At 49.5% G+C, this 11,070-nt stretch overlaps 1 protein-coding gene across 1 annotated transcript in view; it reads left to right on the top strand.

The window, feature by feature from the left end:
- The first annotated feature begins 2,837 nt into the window (after nucleotides 1–2,837).
- Nucleotides 2,838–11,070, top strand: part of Acox2 (acyl-CoA oxidase 2) — a 34,356-nt gene continuing 26,123 nt past the window's right edge. Inside the window, exons 1-8 of the mRNA XM_051139669.1 lie at nucleotides 2,838–2,994; nucleotides 5,089–5,334; nucleotides 5,881–6,043; nucleotides 6,263–6,414; nucleotides 6,774–6,881; nucleotides 9,580–9,699; nucleotides 10,160–10,275; nucleotides 10,766–10,938. Of these exons, the coding sequence (XP_050995626.1) occupies nucleotides 5,175–5,334; nucleotides 5,881–6,043; nucleotides 6,263–6,414; nucleotides 6,774–6,881; nucleotides 9,580–9,699; nucleotides 10,160–10,275; nucleotides 10,766–10,938 (992 nt within the window). The 5' untranslated portion in view covers nucleotides 2,838–2,994; nucleotides 5,089–5,174. The remainder of the gene's footprint in view (nucleotides 2,995–5,088; nucleotides 5,335–5,880; nucleotides 6,044–6,262; nucleotides 6,415–6,773; nucleotides 6,882–9,579; nucleotides 9,700–10,159; nucleotides 10,276–10,765; nucleotides 10,939–11,070) is intronic.

Genomic DNA, 11,070 nt, shown 5'->3' with positions numbered 1-11,070 from the left:
ATAAGTGAAAACAGACATACAAAATACAAAATAATATCTGAAACAAACAAACAGTTCTAAGACTGAAGTATTCAGCAACATGCACCTATATCAGAAAAGAAGAAAATCTCAGGAAAAAGTAAAAATCTCAAATTTGTAACTTTACTCCTCAGGGAATGAGAAAAAGAACAACAAATTCAGCCCAAAATTTGTAAAAGGGGGAAATAAAAAAGTGTGAGAACTGAAATAAATAAAATCTAGGGAAAAAAAAGATAAGCAAAAACTAAAAGTTGCTTCTTTGAGATGACAGACAAAATTGACAACCTTGACCAGATTAAGAAAAGAGAAACTCCAAATAAGTAAACTCAGAAATAAAGGAGTCATAGAGTAAATGTGACAAACAAATGCAGTCCAACAAGTCTGACAACCGACAAGCCATGCAGATATTTATGGAAACAACATACCAAGGCTGAGGCATGAGTAAACAGAAAAATCTGTACAGACTAGTAACAAGTAAGCACACTGAATCAGAAATCAAAGTCAGCAGATGTGGTGGCACACACCTGTAATGGGAGGGTGAACTACAAAGTGAAACCATACAAAAAAGAACCTTAGGGTCTGTTGCTCACTGATGATTTTTTGGGGGGGTGGGTGGTTGAGAGAGGGTCTCTCTGTGTAGCCTTGGCTGTCCTGGACTCCCTTTGTAGAGCAGACTAGCCTGAAACCCACAGAGATTCACCTGCATCTGCCTCCAGAGTGCTGGGATTAAAGGCGTGCGCCACTGTGCCTGGCTTCACTGATGACTTTTGACAAATATTTGACAATAGTATTAAACTGTGAGGGTAATGTTAATTGTTTAACTTTGCAACATCTAGAATGCCCTGTGAGTGAGAGATTATCTAGACTAGGTTAGCCTCTGGATGCTCCAGTGAAGGGTCAGCTTGAGAGCCGAGTTACGGTGGGAAACCCACCCTGAACAACAGTGGAAGCATCACCCTGGGCTGTGGGTCCTGGGCTGCAGAAAAGGGAGGAAGGCAGCTGGGCACAAGCTTTGTCCTTCCCTGCTTCCTAATTATGGATACGTGAACCAGCTGCCTTAAGCTCCTGCCGCTGTGAACTGTATCCCCTCCAACTGTGAGCTAAAATCGAACCCTCCAAAAATCAAAATAGAACAGAACACCAATAGCACAGACACTAAGAACAGCAAAACAAAGGGTACCCCAGGAAACTGCAGAGCTTCTGTATGGCAAAGGATGCCATCATTCTGACAAAGCTACAGAATGGGAAATTAGTTTTACCAACTACATATACAATAGAGGGCTAAAAGCCAAATTATATAAAGAACTTTAAAAACTGGACATCAAAAAAAAAAAAAAAAAAAAAAAACCAAACCAAAATACTGCTAAAAAAAAAAAAAAAAAAAAATGAAGCACAGTCCCAGCACTTGGGAGGCAGAGGCAGGTGGATCGCTGTGAGTTCAAGGCCAGTCTGATCTACAAAGCTAGTCCAGGACAGCCAAGGCTACACAGAGAAACCTTGTCTCAAAAGAAAGAAAGAAAGAAAGAAAGAAAGAAAGAAAGAAAGAAAGAAAGAAAGAAAGAAATGGAGCACAGAGAAGAGAGAATTCTCAAAAGAGGAAACTCAAATGGCTGAGAAACATTTAGAGAAATGTTCAATATCCTTAGTCATCAGGGAAAGGCAAATCAAAACTGCTTTGAGATTTCATCTTAAACCAATCAAAACGGTCAAGATCAGTAAAATAAGTGACAGCCAGTGACGTTCAGGATGTGGAGGTGAGGGGACCCTCATCTATTGCCAGTGGGAATGCCGCTATGGAAATCAGCGTGGTGGGAAAGTACTGGTAGCCACGCCTGACAGCCTGAGTTCAATCCCCAGGACTCAGGGGAGAGGAAAAGAACCAGCTCCCACAGGTTGGCACAAATGCTTGCAGAGGCCAGATAACCATCTGCTGTGTGTGTGTGTGTGTGTGTGTGTGTGTGTGTAACACAGAGAGGGGGGAGGGCATCAGTTAGCTTGTGCCATGGTGTACTTGTGGATGTTACAGCACAACTTTCCAGTCAATTCTCTCCATGCACGTGGGACACACGGATCAAACTCAGGCCTTCAGCCTTGTGCAGCAAGCACCTTCACCATGTTGAGCCATCCCCACTAGCCCTGGCTAAAACTACTTAACCTAAAACTATCATCCATGGGTTGCTACCACCAACAGCCATGAGGGACAGCCAGGGGTCCAGCCACATGGCCCCAGTATGACAGGTTAGGTGACCATGGGTCACAGGGGACTGCTTCTTTCTGCAGAGCAAAGTGGCCACTACCTTAGCGATCACAGGGGATCTGTGAGGTCTCTTAGTGTGCTCTTACTGGTGCGTGCATGCACACACCCACACACGTATACACATTGTGTGTATGAACATGCACACATATGACCACACACGGGGAGTGGAAGACACCAAGGTCATGAAGCTTCAGAAGTTCGATCGGAGGCCTGTGACTTCTTTCTCAATATTGTACAAATGGTATAAGATTTCATCTTTGTGACCTGAGGCCTGGTTCAAAGGTCTCAGGCTGTTGGTTTGTTTATTTCACAACCTGGGTACATGGTTCTTCACTCACAGCATGAAAAGGGTAGGTAGACATAAAAAAAGCTCTCAGTCTTACTCATGGAGACCTGGTTCCCCTCAGAACCCTATATAACATACTGCAGGAACCCTCAGCCACAGAGCTGGCAGCTCCCAGTGATGTGACTAACTTGGCTCTCTGCAGGCAGGACAGGTCCAGGATTTCACTGTGGAAACACCACCAGGACACGCAGCTTTCCGTCCTAGCCTCTCAGAGGGATCTCTAGCTCTGAGACTGGAGGCTGAATCCTACCAGAGCACCCAGCACTTGTCACAGCACACGCAGGGAGGAGAAAGGGGCGGGGCCAACAGCCTGAAGACTAGGGCCTACAAGGAAGCAGCCAGCCCAGGCCTACAGAGCTGCTCCAGGACAGAGGTGAGTCAAGGGCTTAGTTCCAGGCCAGCCAGAGAACTGACAGGCCCTACCAAAAGTACAGTCAGTAAAGAGCCCAGGCATCCCTAATGGCTCTGAGCAGGGCCTTCTTCCTTTCGCTCTGATTTACATGGCTTTGGTGGGAGAAGCTGGTCACTGCAGTAACAGACATGTAATAAATGACTTGTCCTGCCTGTTAGAAAGGTAAGACAGAAAGAGGGGATCGCCTACCTAGGCAGGGAGCTTGGGGTGTTAAAGGAGGTGCAGGGGAGCCTCACTGACAGCTGACACTAAAGTGAGACAGTAGAAGCCCTGGTGACATTTAAGGAAAGGGTGTGCAGGCAGGGACCAAGTCCTAGCAAAGGCTGGCCGTGGGAGGAGGCCTGAGGGCTGGGAAACAGCCAGGAGGTGAGGGCATCTGATAGAGAGGAGGCAAGAGGAGGAGGCAGCTAGGCAGCCTCACAAGGAAGGCAGGCAAAGGACTCCCTGTAACATGCTAGGTCCCTTGTCAGTACCCCACAGCCCCACTTTCAGAAGCCTGCTTGTGGCTGTGGCGTGACAAGGGTACCCCTTAACCCCAGTCCTGTCATCTCTATGAAATGACTGTCAGGTTCATGCGATGAAAGGAAAGGAGAGCAGGTGACAGACAGCAGGGAAGGATGACAGCCAGGCTCTGGGACCAAGGAGACACAATGCCCCTCCCAGTCTCACCAGAATGCTGCTGTCTGTAGGTTCCTCGAGACTGGAGCTCACTAGGAACATTGGGGAGCTGAACTTCGACCAGAAAAAACAAGAAGGGTAAAAGTCAGGAGGAGAGGGGCGTTGGACTAAGGTGAGGAGGCAGGCGAGCTGATGAGAAGCCTATAGTCATGCCAAGATTCCTTTCCACAAACTGACTCCCTTCTGGGCCCTGAGGATCCATTGACAGTCAGGCAGGAAAAGGAAAAGTGACCAGAGACACTGAGGCCCGGTGAGAGGTGAAGGTGGCTGAGTGGTGGCCAAGGAGATGGCAAGGAATAGGTGGGGTTATGGGGCTCAAAGAAGGCGAATGGGTGAGTCTAGTGGTTGATTCACTGTGGGGGATGGGATGTCTTGGTGTGGAGGAGGCAGGGCCCACCTTGACTATGGAGAACACAGGGGATCCAGAGCGGCATTTGACAAGAAGAGAGCAAACCTTGTCCTCCCCTTCCTGTTCCTCTTCCTCCTCCTCCTCCTCCTCTTCCTCCTCTTCCACCACCACCACTACCTTCTTCATTTTTGGTTTTTTGTTTTGTTTTATTTTGTTTTGTTGTTGTTGTTGTTGTTTCCCAAGGGTTTCTCTGTGAAATAGGCCTGGCTGTCCTAGAACTCTCTTTGTAGACCAGGCTGGCCTCGAACTCACAGAGATCCACCTGCCTCTGCCTCCCAAGTGCTGGGATTAAAGGCGTGTGCCACCACACCCGGTGGCTTTCTTCTTTTTACGGGGTTCCTCTTCTTCCTCCTCCTCCCTCCATCCTCTTTCTTCTACAGTATGGGAGTGGAACCCAGGGCCTGTGTGTGCTAGGCAAGCACTCCTCCAGCATGCGATCACTATTTTGAGGTCTTAGGACCTTCCTACCTCTGCCTCCACAATAGATGGGCCATCAGGCCTATGCCATCAGGCTCCACTCCACGGTGCTCATTAGGTATCACGGAGATTGAGCTAAATGGGGCGAGTGGGACCACAGGGTTCCAGCAGCGAGTCTCCTAGTAAGGTACGGTATGGACAAGTTACGTGCTTTGTGTCGGCCTGCAGCCAGCTTCCAGCCTCCTCTGGTAGTAGTCACTCACTCAACCTTTCTAGGACGGTTCTTGTCCTCTTCCACATGGCTCCCACTGACTTTTCACGAAGACTATCCCAGGCATGCTATGACACAAGCTACAGACGGTGGAACGGGAACTTTGTGGTCAAACCATCCCGACCTTGGCGACTGCAGACAGAGCAACACTGACTGCCTTCACTCACGAACAATGTGTGGACCACAGGCAGTAGCCACGAAGACAGGGTGGGACTGTGGTGTCATTCACATAGAAACGCGTTGGCTGACACTGCCCTGGGTTAATACCTTTTACACACAGGTTCTTGGCACCTCCCTGTGCTCAGAGCAGACCCTCAAGGCAGCCAGGCCAGAAGTGTCCCTCCTGAGACACCAGGCAGATCCAAGATGGGGAGCCCAGTGCACCGAGTATCGCTGGGGGACACCTGGAGCAGGCAAGTGCACCCTGACATAGACAGTGAACGGCACTTACCGCCCTTCAGTGTGGAGCTGCTCACCAACATCCTCGATGGAGGCGTCCAAAACACTGCGCTGAGGAGGAGAGTTGGTAAGCAGAGGCAGGAAGCCAAGAGCTGGCTTTGAACCTACATCCTTTTCTTGAGCAGTCTGTTAACTAATTCTCTACTCTCCCTTTAACTAACGGTCCTTTCTGTTGTCATCGCTTGCTGTTTTGAGACGGGGCCTCATGGACCCCAGGCTGGCCTCAAACTACTAGGTAGCCAAGGATGATACAGAACATCCTATCCTCCTGCCTCCACCTCCCAAGTGCTGGGATTGAAGGTATAGGTCACCGTACCTGGGAAACCAGTGTTGTGAATTAAACCCAGAGCTTTATGCATTCTGAGCCACCCATTCTACCATCTATAACCCTACTCCCTTTTTCAACTAACAGACTGGTCCTTGACACCATGCACCCGGGCAGCAGAAGATCCACACACTGGTCCTGGCTCCACCAGAGCATAGCTCTGCTGGAGTGCAGAAAGCACATTTCTCCCTTCTTCCTTTCCAACTCCATGAGGCAAGTGGACGAGACATTTCGAAGTAGTCAGGAACCCATCCGAGCCACCAAAGGTCCCTGTTCTCTCTGCCACAGAAAGCATCATCCAAGATGACCCAGTGTTCAACTTGAGGAACGTTTACTTCATGACCCAGCATGAGAAATACGAGGATGCAGTTCGAAAGAGAGTCCACCTAGAGATGCTGGCCAGGCGTCTGGGCTGGTCAGAAGGTGGTCCTGAGCAGAGCTATGCTGCAAGGTACTCCTCAGGGGCAGCCCCACCAGAGAGGCTTGCCTGTCACCCCCAGCCCCATGAGCCACTCCCCTCAGCAACGGAGGGCTTCCTGGAACACTAGGATGCCAGATGCCCCTTCCCTCCTGCACCCCCTGCCCCCTCCCCCTCCTGCTCCCTCCCCAGCTGAAGGCTGATGGGCCTGTCTCCCACAGACTGCTCACCTATTTCATCTCACCCCCACAGAGTCCTTTCTGGATACATCAACTTAGGCTTACACGGTATTGCCATGAATGCTCTCAGAAGCTTGGGCTCGGAGGAGCAGATTGCTAAATGGGACCCACTTGGCAGAAACTTCCAAATCATCACAACATATGCCCAGACAGAGCTGGGACATGGTGAGCCAGAGCTGCTGCATGCAGGGTTCAGACGGCAAAACTCTGGAAGGCCCGTTCATAGCTCATACATGGGCATGCTAAATTGAAAACATCCCAGCAGATGGCAGCCAAGGGTCTCGAGGACTGCCTTTCTCTAATGTGTATTCATCCCACTGTATGAGTCATCCGAGGGGCAAAGTCGGTCCATTTGGAAATATCAGTGTGCATCCCTATGTCCTCCCACAGCCCACAGATAAAAGGGAGAAAGGCCAGTGAGTGAGTACAGTCAGGAGCTGGCCTCATTCCACACTGAGCCCAGGCCCACCTAGAAGCCACCCCCCACTTGGCCCAACAGTCTAACTCTCCTCCTTGATCCCAAGGGACCTACCTGCAGGGCCTGGAGACTGAAGCCACCTATGATGCAGCCACCCAGGAGTTTGTGATACACAGCCCGACAATGACTTCCACCAAGTGGTGGCCTGGGGACTGTGAGTACCCTCCTTCCTACTTCCTGTCTCTCCGTGAGGAAGATAAAGCTAGAGCTAAGTAGCACTGACTGTGATGCTTACCAAACTTCAGGTTGACTTCCTGTTCTGGGCACCTCACCTTGAAATCAGCTGAAATCGGTGCGATGTTAGTTTCCTTAATAGCTGGGCACAGAGGCACACGCCTGTAATCTGAGAACTTGGAGAGGCAGAGGCAGGCGGATCTCTGTGAGTTTGAGGCCAGCCTAGTCTACAAAGCAAGTCTAGGAAAACTAAGGCTACACAGGGAAACCCTGTCTCAAAAAACAAAAAGAAGAATTTCCTTAGTAAGTGACTGGAAGGTCCCAAGGGAGCTTTGTTAAGGAAATGCACTCACCTTGTAGGCAATAAGGTCAAGAACATACCACATGGTCATTGTCCCCACACAACACACGTGTGCATGCATGCAACATAAACACTACCCCCACAGATATGCAAGCATATGACAAACATAAATATATACTGCCTCTCGTAGTCACAGATATACACAACACAAGCTATTTACATAGACACACAGGTACATTACATAACACACACACACACACACACACACACACACACACACTGCCCCACCACACAAACATTGACAACATGTACATGTACACACTGCCAATACATAGACACTGTTATAGCCTGGTCTTTTGGTTACTTTATTTGTGTACCTATATCTACCACCCTTCTCTACCCCAGTCCCTTCTAACCTCCCAACACTAGGTAGGCAAGAAAGATTCGAGGGGAAGGGGGATGTAAACGCCGTTAGAGTGCTTCCTGCTGACTAGGGGCATCAAGTTCCTTGGGGCAAGTCCAATATCTGTAGTCAGAAAATCTCCAATGAGCAACCTAGCAATAGCAAAAGTAGCAGCAGAAGGAGTAGCAGCTACCACAGGCCCTCTCAGGGCTCTCATGTTTATATACTCTCAAGAGTCCCCAGAATTCCAAACATAAACTGTCTACAGCTGGCAAAAATCACACCCTCCTACAGCACGAGGCAAATCATAGTTAGCAGCTGCGGACAATCTGAAGCAGCCCCATATCCCACCTCTGGGATTAAAACAGAAACATATTCATATAACTGGGTTTTGTTTGTTTGTTTGTTTCTTTCTTTCTTTCCTTTTTTTTGGGGGGGGGGTTGGGTTTTTTGTTTTTGGTTTTGGTTTTTCAAGACATGGTTTTTCTGTTGTCCTGGACCCACTTTGTAGACCAGGCTGGCCTCAGACTCACAGAGATCCACCTGCCTCTGTGTGCTGAGATTAAAAGCATGCCACCACGCCCGACTCCATAACTGGGTTTTTTGAAGGACCAAAACTCTTAACTACACACCATATAGATGTAAACATAAACTTACTACCCCAACAGACATGTATGTTCACAACACACACACTGCTCTCATACAGACACACCTGTGCACACACACCACACACACACACACACAGTGGCACACATAAGTACACAACACATACACGCTGCCTTCGTGCAGGAACATGTACACAAAAATATGCACACTGCCCCATCACAGACGCTCAGGCATGTATAGAGTACATATGCTGTCCCCCAGACATACTTGTGCACACACACAATATACCATATACATTCACCACCTAACCCTGTTGCAGGGGCTCCGTACAACATCATACGTTCTAACCTCCAAAGTTACTGATAGGTTTGCCACCTGCCAGAGCACATGCTCTGTGACTAGTCGGTGGCAAGCGTCTCCCCTGCCCCTTCCACTTCATATTCAGACTAACTCCAATCTCATGGACACCAGGTGCCAGCCACACCATCCATTCTGAGCTCCAAGACAGGGTCCTGCCAAGGGCACCTTTGAGAAGTCATTTCTAAGGACTCCACTGTAGCATTTGGAGACCCAGTGTGAAAATCCCTGGTGTGGAAATTGAATGACTATATTATGCGAATTCAATCAAAGCAGAGCAAGGGGGAAAGTAAGGCTGGGAAGAGGAGAGAAGAAAGAGGAGATGGGAAGAAGAGGGAGAAGAGGACAAAAGGGAATGACTGGTCAATATCAAATTTGCAGGGAAAAGAAACCCACTTTAATATCAGGCTGATGGGGTTAAATTCCAGCTCTTCCCATCCAGGCCAGCAACCTTCAGTGTGTCACTCTGTACTCTGAGCCTCAGTTTCCCTATCTGGAAAATAAGACTCCTCTTACCTGCCCTGCAAGAAGTAGGAAACCTCAGCCAGGAGCAGGGCTCTAGCTGGGTTTGGTGGGATGGCTGTGCTCACAACGGGGCTGACAGAAGAGCGGTCCATTAGCTGTTGCGCTGGGGTACAGAAAATCTTTAAAAGTTTGCGGCCAGGCGTGGTGGCACACACCTTTAAACTCAGCACTCAGGAGGCAGAGGCAGGTAGATCTTTGTGAGTTCGAGGCCAGCCTGGTCTACAAAGAGAGTCCAGGACAGCCAAGGCTACACAGAGAGACCCTGTCTTGAAAAAAAAAAAAAAAAAGTTTGCTCACTTCAAACTCCTTTGCCAAGTCACCATTACTCTTGTTCTAGCTAGGTTCTTCCTGACAACTCCTGTCAGTGACTTTCCAAGAACCCAAAGATGTCTATCAGCGACCCCAAGCTCAGCAGGTGGGGGCGGGGGAGGGCAAGACATGGTACATAAGGCTTCTTGTGATGGGCCTCTCACCTTTCTGCCTCAGTGGGACGGTCTGTCACCCACGCTGTGGTCCTAGCCCAGTTGATCTGCTCAGGAACCCAGCATGGCATGCACGCCTTCATTGTGCCTATCCGGAGCCTACACGACCACACCCCACTACCTGGTAAGCCCTGCTGCTTTCTTGAGAACCTAGCCAAGGTGGTCCCACCAACCTACCCAGTCCTGGGTCCCCAAGAGATGCACAGAAGATTCTTGGGCATGTTGTCCCTGGCTAGAAGGGATCCAGGTCACAGAACTAATATCTAACTGTTTGGTACAAGACTCAGCATCTGCCTTCAGCTTGCTTACCTGCTGCCTGCGTACCATGGTATGCGTGCATGTGAATGAGTGAGCGAGCCTGGCGTATTGCATGCACTTAATTGACAGGCATTCTTTTTTTTTTTTTTTTTTTTTTGAGACAGTTTCTTTGTGTAGCCTCAGTTGTCCTGGACTCACTTTGTAGACCAGGCTAGCCTCAAACTCACAGTGATCCGCCTGCCTCTGCCTCCCGAGTGCTGAGATTAAAGGCGTGTGCCACCACGCCCAGCTTTTGACTGGCATTCTTATCTCTACCCCTCTTCTAGGAATCACAGTTGGGGACATAGGGCCCAAGATGGGCTTGGAACACATAGACAACGGCTTCCTGAGATTGAACCACGTGAGGGTTCCCAGAGAGAACATGCTCAGTCGCTTTGGAGAGGTTAGATGCCTGGGATGGGCTCTGAGTCTGCCTCAGAAAAGCTGTGTTTGGACCATAAACTCACTTCTCCCGAAAGAGGCTCAGGAATCCCACAGATCAGGATCAAACCGAGCTTAGGAGCACAGTGGTGTTGGGAAACTCTTGCCACGTTAAGCTAAAGCTCCCCATGTGTAAATACTTAGCACATGGGATCCAGAGCAAGGGAAGGAGCTGAGGGGAAGCACATCCCTTTCCTACAGTTACAGAACAGACATGACCCCAGATGGAGGCAGAAGTCCCAGTTAGCCAACCTTTTTAGGTGTAAAAGGGAGGGATTTCTGGGGTGCTTCATGAAAGCATCTTCATGTGTCAGCGGGCGAGCTGCACCAGCTCCTGAAGCACTCATCTGCTTCAGGTGAGCGCAGGTGGGATGCCTGCAGGGATGGAGGCTCATGGGCATACACCCGGGGAGCCTCGGCTCCAACCCAGCACCCATCTCTGTCGTATACAGGTCTTGCCAGATGGTACCTACCGGAGGCTCGGGACAGCACAGATCAATTATCTTCCCATGTTAGTGACACGGGTGTGGCTGCTGTTAAAAGGAATCCTACCCAACCTCCAGAAGTCTTGTGTCATCGCTGTGCGCTACTCAGTCATCCGCCACCAGTCCCGTCTTCGGCCTAGGCAAGGAACACACAAATGATGGCCCTGGCAGACATGGTTGACATTCAGTACCACAGTGTCTGCACTGGCACTACTTCTGCCAGAACCATGGTGTTGGGGAGCAGGGCACACATACGCATGCAGGCATGCACA

The sequence above is a fragment of the Acomys russatus genome, chromosome 3, assembly GCF_903995435.1.
Source record: "Acomys russatus chromosome 3, mAcoRus1.1, whole genome shotgun sequence".
Classification (NCBI taxonomy): Eukaryota; Metazoa; Chordata; class Mammalia; order Rodentia; family Muridae; genus Acomys; species Acomys russatus.
Note: the sequence above shows the minus strand (reverse complement) of the source record. Positions and strands in the feature narration are given on the sequence as shown.